The sequence below is a fragment of the Lepeophtheirus salmonis genome, chromosome Z (genome assembly GCF_016086655.4).
Source record: "Lepeophtheirus salmonis chromosome Z, UVic_Lsal_1.4, whole genome shotgun sequence".
Taxonomy (NCBI): Eukaryota; Metazoa; Arthropoda; class Copepoda; order Siphonostomatoida; family Caligidae; genus Lepeophtheirus; species Lepeophtheirus salmonis.
The window spans coordinates 13,697,826-13,709,882 of record NC_092584.1 but is presented as its reverse complement, the minus strand read 5'-3'; the positions used below and the strand labels follow the sequence as shown (position 1 = coordinate 13,709,882).

Here is a 12,057-nt window from a genome sequence, read left to right as displayed (position 1 = left end):
AGCGTTTTTATTTATTATAACAGACAAATAATAATAAAATGAAAAAAACAGAAGTAGTGCTCTTGTTATACAGACTCAGGGCCTGCAAAATTTCATTAATACGACAGAAATGTTATTTTTTATATCAAAAATATGCATATGATTTACATCAGTGCACTCCATATGCAAGCTCAATACTCTATGCGCACGCCTACAATAGTTGATTAAAACGACTCGCACGTTATTTTTATATAGAAAAGTTGCATATATATATACATCAGAGAGCACTATATACAGCGGACCCCTGTATACAAGTTTGATGCAATCTGTATACGTTTGCAATATTTGATTAATAGAAATAAAGGGGTATTTCTTCGATCAAAATATATTTACAACACTATCTACAATACACTGGGTGACTCTTTGTCATATATTCATACAGACAGACAAATTTTGCATTAAAAGGTGTCAATAAAGTACATATTTGCCATCTTGCGGGCATTGATGTCTTTTAAAACTTGCTCGATACTTATTTTATTTGTTCTAGTACATTTGTATCTTTCACATTTTAAAATATGATAAATTGTCAGATTTTCACACATGATAAACTTAGAATTTGATGTTGCACATAAAATGAAATAATTAATATTTTCATAGAGTCAATTATTTTATAGCATTTAAGATTGATTTATCAAAAAAGGTTTTGTATTCCCAATTTATTAATTTCCAAGACCAATTCAATATTTTTTTCATTGAGGGAACCATCCGTAGTTGCAATATTTGACAAGTTACATTCAAATTGATGTTTTAATTAAAAACAAAATATTTTCATTTACATTTGATTAATTTCCAACTCAAATGACAAGGACATTTCAGTCTCTAAGGAGAATAAATACCCAAGAGATGATGTTTGGAGTTTATTATACTGTTTTAGAGCATTTAACCAGGTACAAAAATACTAAATAATTACTTACTCTTTATATTCGTTTCAGAATGAGGAAAAGGAATTCAGAACAAGAACAATGAATTTGCTTCAGCTCTATTTATACACCCTCATATTTTTGGATTGGAAAGACTTCTACGTGGCAGGAGAGGCTCGTAGTTTTACAGAGGATCCTTTTCTTACAGATGAAAAGTTTAGAGAAAAAGGTAAGAAAAGATCAAATGAACAAATAATTGATGTATATGGCTCCATTTGAGTGTTTGTACAGAATTATGTACTAATTTAACGGAATTATTATGTTTAGAAAACAGAGAAAGGTCATAATTGACCCTTTACTTTATAAAAGACAATGGCAATTTAAAAGAGAAGTAGTTATGTGGTCATCTGTGGAAAATTGCAAGTATTTATACTATACGAGGGTTATCTAAAAAGTTTCCTATCTAACAAAGATTCCAGACTTGTCTGACACTCTACAAACGTCTCACAGCAATGCTCTTCTCTCTGTAATCTTTCCGAATAGTACTCACTGTTTATCTCTGCAAAAGAATTTTGTTCTCGAGGCACTTTTGTTTTTGCCTCAATTACTCCGACTTGGGTTGACTTAGACCCCTCAAACTTTAAGACATTAAGCTTTTATAGAATGCTATTCTTTGAATCGATCTAAAGGTTATACTATAAAAAAAGTAAATAATGGCAGCTTGATACTCAATTTAGTGCATTTTCACAAAACCCCTTACATCAACTCACTCAAAAGACTAATATATCACAATTGTACGTCCAAATTGGCCACAAAATTTAGTGATTAACTGTCAACAGATGCTAATAGATGTTACCAACTTTTATTTACGAGTGTTGTTATCTTCATGTTGAGGTCGGAAACTTTTCAGACCACTATTATATTGATTAATTCATCGATTTAATGTTTTCAACTCCACTGTATTGAATAAAAATTGATAATAGCGATATCAAACTTTTATAATATTCGAAAAAAACAAGTAAATTTTTTTGATAAATTGATAATCAAAGAATTTATTGTACTGATTGACAATAAATATTATTATAAAGTATTACTAAAGATATTTGAAGAAAAAAAAATAATATTGAAATATTGTTTTTTTTATAATTTTACAATTAAAATTCGACAACTTTTCATTTTTACAACCGTCCCTAGGTTCGGGAACAACAGCAAAATTGTCTGAGTTTGCATTCAAATTGATATATTCATCAAAAAAAGTTATTAAGTCCTATTTTCTTCATTTCCATCTCAAATTCGATATCTTTCTATTGTTTGAATCAGGGGCGTTGCTATCGCTCATCATTTGTGAAGCTTAGCCTCTAGAATTATGTATCAACACCCTGAAATAATTATTTATTTAATTAATATTATGTACAAGTTGTAGTTTGTATACCCACAAGTTGCACAAGATACAGCCAATAAATTAGATGAATAATTTACAATGAAATATTTAGAGTCCTTTGGATGAGAATGATGCAAAAAAACTGAATATTCTATGAATGATCGACTAGTTAATACTCTTATTTAGAACTATTTTAATATAATTACTAAAATATTAATATTCTGTGGAACATTGTAAAGTTCAAATGCCCACAAAGATATTAAAAACTGTAAGTCCTACCGACATTACAACTTCTATACTACACATATATAAGATATTTTTTTGGGAGATTGGGAGCTTCAAAAACTTTTAGGGGGCCCCCAAAAAAGGGCTACCTATGCCACTGGTTGTAACCATTCAGAGTTACGGGGTGAGTTGAAACACTTGACATGTTTAATTTAAATTGATAAATTCATCAAAAAATATTAAATAGTCCCATTTTATTAATTTACAACTCAAATGGACTATTTTTTAGATGTTATAACTGTTTTTATCAGTGGGGGCAGTTGCAACAGTTGACAAGTTGGAATTAAATGTCATTTTGGAAAAACTATTTACTTTTTATCACCTTGAAATAGTTTTCAACAGTAGAAAATATACATAGGTATGTTTTGTTACAATTTGAAAAGTCTAAATTAAAAAAATATGCGAGTAATTGTGCCAAAAAGTGGGTTTGCAATTTTCCCCGTTCTCCTCCTATATAAGTCTTAAATGGTTGTTTATCAATATCTAAATATATATCTTAAGGCTTTTTTATGTAAATTATAACTGTCATTGTCAGTTTTATTTCCATAAAAGAAACACTGGCCACAAATATTCGCTATATAATTACTGAGATATAACAAATGACTGTCAAATATCCTATATATGTATAATACAAAATAAAAGTCATTAAAAGTAATAAATAAAAACAAAACAAAATATATATAGCAACTTATTTGCTATATAAATGTATATCCAAAATGTAAATAAATAATCATGAAGAAACGTAAATCAACCATGTGGCTATAACAAATATCCTATGTGACATTAAATATGTGTACAAAATCGATCAAACCTCTTGAAACGAATCCAGAAACTAAATATACATAAACGTATACAAATAAAAATATTTGGAATTATCATGCAATAGGATTATAAAAGTACATAAGGAAATATACAATTAAAAAATGTCAAGGAGAATATTATTTCCTTTTCCTTTTTTCTCCCATTTATTATTTATGTGTATATGCGTAGTAAATTTTTAATTTTCTTGTTAATTTACTGATTGTTTTATGTTCAAAAGAATAAGGAAGGGAAATGTGGGGAAAACATCTGCTAGTACAAGCATAATTTATATACATATTGTGTAGCAGGTTTTAGCAGAAAATGAAATTAATTAACAGATCATTTCTTTTTCCTTTGTTTGTTTCATAATTATCTTTGAGCAGGCGTTCCCACCTGGGTTCGTCAACACATAAGTAAGTTATAATTTTTTTTTCTAAAGTTTTTGTTAAAGATTCCTATTAGTAAATTTTTCGGCTGACTCCTTTGTAGACACCACGAATTGTAATTAAAGTAGCAAAAATTTATGACCACAATATAAAATTAGAAATATATATAAGGGTCAAATTAAGTTTAATTAATCAAATGAAGGTACGTTACTATAGTTGATATTCTATAGTATATCAAATAATCCAATAAATTTGATTAAAAAGATCAAAATTGGCCATAAAATCCGGCTTTAAGTATATCTACATGATGTGAAAGAATAAATTGGACATTTGTCAACAGAAAAACATGCTAACACTTTTTCTCAAAAATAAAATTTGGAATGCATTCGTATTTTTAGACAATGTATCGTCAATTTTTATCAATAAATTATTCAAGTTAACCCTTAAGAGGGACCGCAAATTGTACTAATAGTAGACAAAGTTGATTGTCGTAATACAAGAATGAGAAATAGACAGAATTTCTGGTTGAAAGGGGCCATATCAGGTCATATATAAGTCTCTCAAATCAATTACAAGTTTTAATTGATACGTAATATTATTGGGTATATTTATTAACATATCCCAGAAATTTTAATACAAAGCTTGCAAGGGTCCTAAATATATTTTTGAAATATCGGAATCTATGTCAGCTTATATGATGTAAAATAATATAGTGGACATTTGTGACTCAGCAACATAAAAGCACATTATAATTATTTTTATCAAAGTTGAATTTGGGATACATTTGTATTCTTGGACGAATGATCGTCAATTTATATCAGCTATTTATACATATTAACTTTTGCATACACCCAATATGACACTTCCTGTAGCTAAAATTGATTGTCTCAGTAAAAAAAAAAGAGGAGTTAATTATTCTTAATTTAAAATGGACAATATCGGAGGTAATATAAGTTTATTAAATTAAACAAATCTTTTTTACTAGGGCCAATATTCTTAGGCATCTTAATTCCTCCTATAAATTTGAATAATACGTATGATTGACTCAAATACGTCAATGGAATATCTATAGTTATGAAGTAAAATAAATTTTTGGACTCTCAACTTTTTCTGATTTTTGTTTAAAATTATTTTATGTTGACGTGCCAATATTCTACTTTTCTCAATTTTTCTTTAAAATTGATTTCATTGATTTAACTCTCCCCACATATAAATGTGATTAAACTTTTTCATGAGGATAACAATTGTTGGTATTTCAAAGAATGGTCTAATATAAACATTTGAATTCTTAATGTTAAACTCTCTTTTTTAATGATTCGATAACAAAAAAAACCACTTAATATAATATAAAATATTTTTTTTATTTATTTTGTTAAATAATGCAAGTTGTATTTTAGGAAATTTAAATATTTTCTCATTAAATACTTCTGCTACAATAGCATAAAATATTCTTCTTATAATTGTAACAATAGGAATTGCTGTAAAATAAGGCTTGAATAAGTAAAGGAAAATCCGCAGAATCACGAGTTAAACACGTCCGTTCCATCTCCCCCTCTAGAAAAAAAAAAAAATAAGACATCAATTAACATTGAAGCAACAAACAAAATCATTAAACTTTATACCCTTATTAAGGCCAAAAATAACAAAAACAGGGTTGAACAAAATGAATAGGTTTTTGACTTTCTTCTCTGATAATCGATCGGCAGCATGTTCATATATTAGGGTGACGCTGATACTTTTTCTCCTTTCAAGATATAGACAATGGGCATCTATATCAATGAATCAATAGTTGTTGCAACAGTAAAAAACAGTCAAAGAATTCACTGTATATAGTGATCTCTGATGTATATCATACACACATTTTGATCTAAAAATTAAGAATGTAGTTCTATTAAAGGACTATTGCAGGTTTGTGGATATTCTATCGAAACTGTATACTGGGTGTACTGTCTATAGTGATCGCTGATGTATATCATAGTCATATTTTGATCTAATATACAACAAAGTAGGCGTATAAATGAACTATTGTTGGCGTGTGTAGATAGAATAGAACCTTTAGACAGGAGATACTGTCTAGGGGCCCCACATGATGTATGTCATACAAATATTCTTATTTAAGAAATAACAATGCAGTCGTATTAATGAACTATTAGAGGTGTGGTCATATCGCATTGAACGTACAAAAAGGGTGCACTATTTTAAGGGATGTATAGCATATATATATGTGAAAATGAATTCACCCTCTTAGGCATTTTATATTTAGCATACGGAGAACCTGGATTTGTTTCTTTTTGTTAGTCTCCGCTCCAGATACTAAGTACTCATCAGTCAATAATGGTTTTCACATTTGTATATCTTTTTAATAGACAGAGTTTTGAATACCAAAAAGGTTTGCATTATCTGTTCTATCTCAACATCTTTATCTCTGTTGCACTTTTTCTATTAATGGAGGCTTAATAAAAAAAATCGATATTTCAAAATAGTATAAGGGCATGTATATAAAGTCAAATATTGACATGTAAAAGTTGAAATAAGATCAAATATGTGACTTTATATGAATTTATTAACTAAAAATGATTGCAAACATTTTTCTTTATAAAGAAATTTTTTAATCTTCAATAAACGGTACCAGAGTTAGTTGTAATAACCCTTTATGGACTAACGGCACTAATTTGAAAAGCAAGGATGACGGATAAACAGATGGCACCAATTATAGCACTCTAGAAAATTTAACGCTGAAGATGATTTACATTCACAGAATTTTGAAAATTTCGAATTAGCGAAACCCTATTTAAACGATGATCTCTACATCTCGAAAGTGAATAAAAATGAAAAAAAACACAAGTTTATTTTATAAGTCTCTTAACCTCTTGAAGGACTAGTGATGCACTCAATCCGGATCGGGATGAGGAAAAAGTTTGTTCCAATTGTAGTGCACGAACCTGTAATTACAATCGTGTGATTGACAAAAAGTGCTATAAGTAGATATGGATCAAACAAAAAAATATCAAGCTTTGGGAAAAGCTTTCTGAGGTTTTGGACCAACTTGTAGGATTTTGGGACTGAATATATGAATCCATACAATAATAGTATTTTGCGAGGGCTTGTTTGTTTTTTTAGAAAAAGTTTAATTTTTTTTTTTTTTTTGTGAATAGTTTTGTTTTTTTTGAGAAATTATGAAAAAAAAAGTTAATATCTGAAAATTAATTTTTATTTTTGGATTTTTTTTCCAAAAAATTTATATTTTTGGATATCTTTTTCAAAAAATTCCAAAACCAAGGTCCCCTTTCAAAAAAATGTCTCTATATGGGTTATATATATATATTTTTTCTAAGAAGTTTGGAATTTCTTAAGAATTAAGAGCCATTACATACCTCTAAATATTTTTCTAAATGACTCAAAATTTGCAAAAGATAAATGTGGAACAAAATAAATATTTTGACACATTACAAACTCAACATTTCGAAAATGGTCAAAATAAGAATCACCCTAACACACATATTTCGTAACAACACGGGTCGTAAAAATTTAAGAATTTTCTTTTATAATTCATTTTATTTGAAGACGAAGGATATTTGACAAAAAATCGTTTTATTTATTATTATGGAAACAAAATTTTTCAGTGACGGCTAAATAATGATTATACAACATAGAGCCAGGTATAAGAAATAAAGTCCAGATGAAGCCTGTTGTTTGTTTGTGTTGTCCACTTGTCCGTCCGTACATATAATTAATGATTCGACATTTTTATTTTTTTTAAATGTAAAAATAAATAAATATTTTGTACCGTAATTACCTGAATTTTAATGACATTTTTATTATTATGTATATACTTTTTCTTATCTGGCTAATGTCTTAAATTATATATATAAAGGAACATATTTGCAGGGGCTTCCACAAGTTATGTCTGAAGGGGTCTATCCCCTCCCCTAATTAGATTTTTTTTTTGTTATTTACTAAAAATTTTATAATTTATATATATATTTTGTGAAAAGCTATCGATTTTTGAATTTTTTTTTCTCAAAAAATTACTTTTTGTGAATAATTGTCCATTTTTGCAATTTTTTCCAAAAAAAAATTAGTATTTGAAATTTTTTTATGAATACCTCCGATTTTTGTAATTTTTCTCCAAAAAGTTTTTTTTTTCTGAAGTGCTGATGTATAAAAAATTTTCCCAAAAAGTTTAAGTTTTTGAAATTACCTTAGATTTTTGAAGAAAAAAAATTCACATAGATTGGGGATTTTTGAAATTTTTTTGAATAGCTGTGGATTTTTTTCCAAAAAATTTTTACTTATGAAATTTTTCCCAATAATTTTTTTTCTTATACTTCTTTTATGTTTGTGTTGGCAACTTGAACGGTGGTTTTTATTTCTTTTTCTAAAGCTGATATAATTATTCCTTCATTCTTGGGTAGAAAACATCGAAGTATATACAAGGTTCTTTATTTGCCGCGAATATATTTTTGAATGTAATTTTTTCTCCAACCAGTTGTCTGATTATAAAAATAAAACCAGAATATAACAGCATACGTATAATATGCGATACATGAGTTTTGGAATCTTCTATTTGAAGTTTGATTACTTTTTAATTTAAAAGCTTCATGCATTCAATTGCAAATATATAATCTATTGATCAATAAATAGCAAAAAATGCGAATATGTAACTAATGATCCTTAATATTACAAACGAATTGCCTCATCAAAAAAGTGCTTAAACAAAACGATTCTGGGAAATCTAATTTTAGAAGTTTAGAAAATACAAACTATTGATTTTGCTTAAACAAATAATCTAACTCTACAAAATCTTTTAGCGAAATGAAATGAAAATGAGCCAATTAAATTTTAGCCCTATTTTTCGTATGCAAAAAGCATATTTTAAGCACTTTTTGAAAAATTTACCTTTTTGTGACCTTTGACCTAGCATATGACCTTAAAACTGTACTTAATTTATTTAAAATGTGTTATATCTATTGATTTAAGCATAAAATGGCTTCAATGATCATGAAATTTGCGAGTTTCTTCCTATTACTTTGGAAAAAGATTTAGAAAAATGACCCTCATGGATAAAAATTAAATTTTCGAGATAAAGGTTTGTTTTTTTTGCCTGGAAATTAAAAATTATTATTTCTAGAGTGCTAAAAAGATGGTCTTGCATCCGAAAAGGATGGCTAAAATTGAATTTTAATGAAACATTCCTCCTCTCTTTTTACAAAATGGCACGTTATTTAGTCTAGAATCCATTTTCAAAAAACATAATTTTGTGTCATACAGAATTGTGTATTTTTAGAGGGGAAAAAAACCACTTTTACTTGTGACTTTACGTTTACGTGTGTTGAGTCGATCCTTATCTATTCATTCCATTCCGGACTGTTCCTATCAGGATTGTTAGTACTGTCAACTTATGAAAAAATAATAATTAAAATTGAGTGACGTCATGAAGACTGAACTTTATAAGTTTTTAAGGCTGATATGCAGGATTGAACTACACGAGACTCTAGACTTAAGTTCTAAGTATTACTTGACGCAACACTACGCGTGTGCCTAAAAAACTTTTTTTAATAGGTATCAGAAATGCATAATGAAGTATTGAACTCAAGAGTATTGCATATAACATTTTCATATTTCATTGGTTTTAATATTTTCATTAAAACCATTTTTATCGAAAAATAGATACGATACAATATAGAAAAATGTTCTTTTTTGTTTCTATTTTCATTAATATTCATGCATAGATCTTGAAGATATTGTACAGGGAAAAAATATTTTCAAAATGGCAATTTGATGACATATTGTGTGGGGGTGAGGGAAACCCCGAAGAAAGTTTTCTTGCTATTTTTTAAAGGCAATCCAATTGAGGAATAATATACATTGTACATACTCGATCGAAAAATACCATTTTCTCAAACAAGACACATTATAATATTTTAAATCCTATAACCCCCAAAGGTTCATGAATGGCCAGATTCTTTTTTGATTTTTGAAAAAAGTAATCGTTATACTTTTAAAATCGGTCGAAAATCAAAGTTTTTAAATCAACACAAACCTCACTCCACATCTATCAATGATACTCCGATGTTGATCCTCAATTCTTCTCCACATCCAACAATTTAAAAACTAAACTGATAATCAATATGGTAACCCTGACAATTTAAAGAATGTCCTGGAGGAGATAATCTTGCTGTCATGGTGTTACGTTAGATCTACTACAATCAGCTGTGACAAGGGAGGAGGTTTTTTTTCTCTATAAGATAGTTTAAGGCATAGACTTGAAACGTACAGAAACACGGTCCACTCTTCTGTTGTCACTCCTCGCCTGCTATTGGAGATTTCTGTTTAGGAATTTTTGGTCCTTTTTGGGACGGGGACTTATCTTGGTCATTTAATCTTTTTTTTGGGGGGGGGGGCCCCTAAACAGGGATCCCTTGTGGACCATGTTGTCATAGTTATTTGTTGTCTGCCTCTCTTTGTATATTCTTTAATATTACAAATATTTATATATGAAAATTTCTAACAAAACAGGGTCGGACATTTTCCATCGCACTAAAACAAAAAATTGTAGCCTTTTGTCAGCTCTTTTCAATTGTGTCAAGTACAAAACTGTCTTATTTTTAAAAATTGAGGCTAGACGGCTTCAAAAAGGATTCTAATTTTTGAGTCCTCGCCCAGGATAAGGGTACAAAGCATACAGTAAAACAGCAGCACAGATCCCTATGAATATAATAAATGCAAATATTGTTTTAAGATATAAGATCAAAGGATAAAAATGAGTTGATTTATTTTTTATTTACCTGTTTGTGAGACAAGAAGGGATTAAAAATATGCATTGCCTTGAAAATAATAGTAATGTGAGGATATATTTTATACATTTACGATAAACAGTCTCATAAATATCAGTAAAAAAAAATAGAATAGAATAGGGGGCTATGGAACACTTTTTGACCCCAATCTATATAAATTTATCTATAGCTACCATTTGCAATATTTTTTGATATTTTTACAAAACAATATTATGAGCACGGATGGATCTTAGATGCCAAATGATGAGCAAATAATCGTGCGATACTATTCATCCACATAAGTCTGTGGTTTCGATTCCGTGTGTAGTGACCCCGCATGACAATTTTTGTGGGGCTGCATAAGGATTTATTAATAGTTATAATATAATACCGAATGTCCTATTTGTTTATTCGCATTTTTAAATCAATATTCTCTCACTATAATAATTAATGCAACAAAATGAAAGGCCTAATTCAACGCTAAACATCCTAACATTGCGGGCATGGATGTCCAGTATTTTAAAGACAAAGCTGATGGTATCAAAAAAATTGAAAAAAAAAAACAAGCTGGATTTTGGCGGGAAATACCAATGTATCAAAATATGGCAGCCATTGAAACTTCCCATTTGGTAGCTCTCAGAACCACCAAAGTCAACAAAACTCAGAGCATTGCTAAGGAGTTGTTCGAGTTATGCTAACAAATTTAATACAATATCCTTGTCTACAAACATCGTCCCTAGTTAGTTCCAAAAATGCTGTAAAAGAGGATCCACCAAACTATTTTTATTTCCTTGGGGTCACCGCAAGTTGGTAAATGTTATCAAGGGGTCAGGGTACCAGAAAAGTTATGAACTGCACACAAACTGTGACATTGTAAAGAAGATATGTCCCAATAGAATATCATAAAATATATATGGGGAATTGAATTGCGAGAGTGGAGAACTAATTTTGAAATGAAAATCATCATAATTAAAAAATCTTGGATTAAAAAACAGAAGCACTTCTGACCTAGGGATAATGTTATGTCTGTCCTTATTTTGGAATGAAGACTGTAATTCTTTGAAATAAGTATATACCTAAATTTGGGATTATTCTAGTTTCAAGTTTTTGCTCAGAAGTACAAGTACTTGAAATGAAAGATACTTTAAGGAGTAACATTAGATTCATTGCGAAAAAGGAAATTACTTTGCATTTATAATAAAGTCTTAAGTTTTGATTTTGTGAACAAGTCGATTCACAAGTCTTAACAGTATGGACTTTAGTCGACTGAAAAATCTCGAATTCAAGTCCCAACCTCTGTTAAATATGTAGCATTTATGAACAAATTTTTCTCCATTTTAGATATACGAATGGGGAGTTGTTTAATTATATCAGTTTTTAAAGAAAGCGGCAGAGAGCAAAATAAATACAACTTTTCTTAATGATAATATTATTTAGTATAAAATATAATTGTGTTACTCACATAAAAGGCGCTGTAGAAAATTCATATTATATTTTCAAGCTGAAATATAGAATCAACAACAAAGTTA

General features: G+C 28.8%; 1 protein-coding gene across 4 annotated transcripts in view; it reads left to right on the top strand.

Annotated features, from left to right (window-relative positions):
* The window catches only part of LOC121130481 (protein turtle), a 263,769-nt gene that overhangs the window by 71,146 nt on the left and 180,566 nt on the right, over positions 1-12,057 (top strand). For all 4 annotated transcript variants that reach the window (XM_071893658.1, XM_071893656.1, XM_071893657.1 and 1 more), the window contains exon 2: positions 972-1,128. In XM_071893658.1, coding sequence (XP_071749759.1) covers positions 1,002-1,128 — 127 coding nt within the window. In that variant the 5' untranslated portion in view covers positions 972-1,001. The remainder of the gene's footprint in view (positions 1-971; positions 1,129-12,057) is intronic.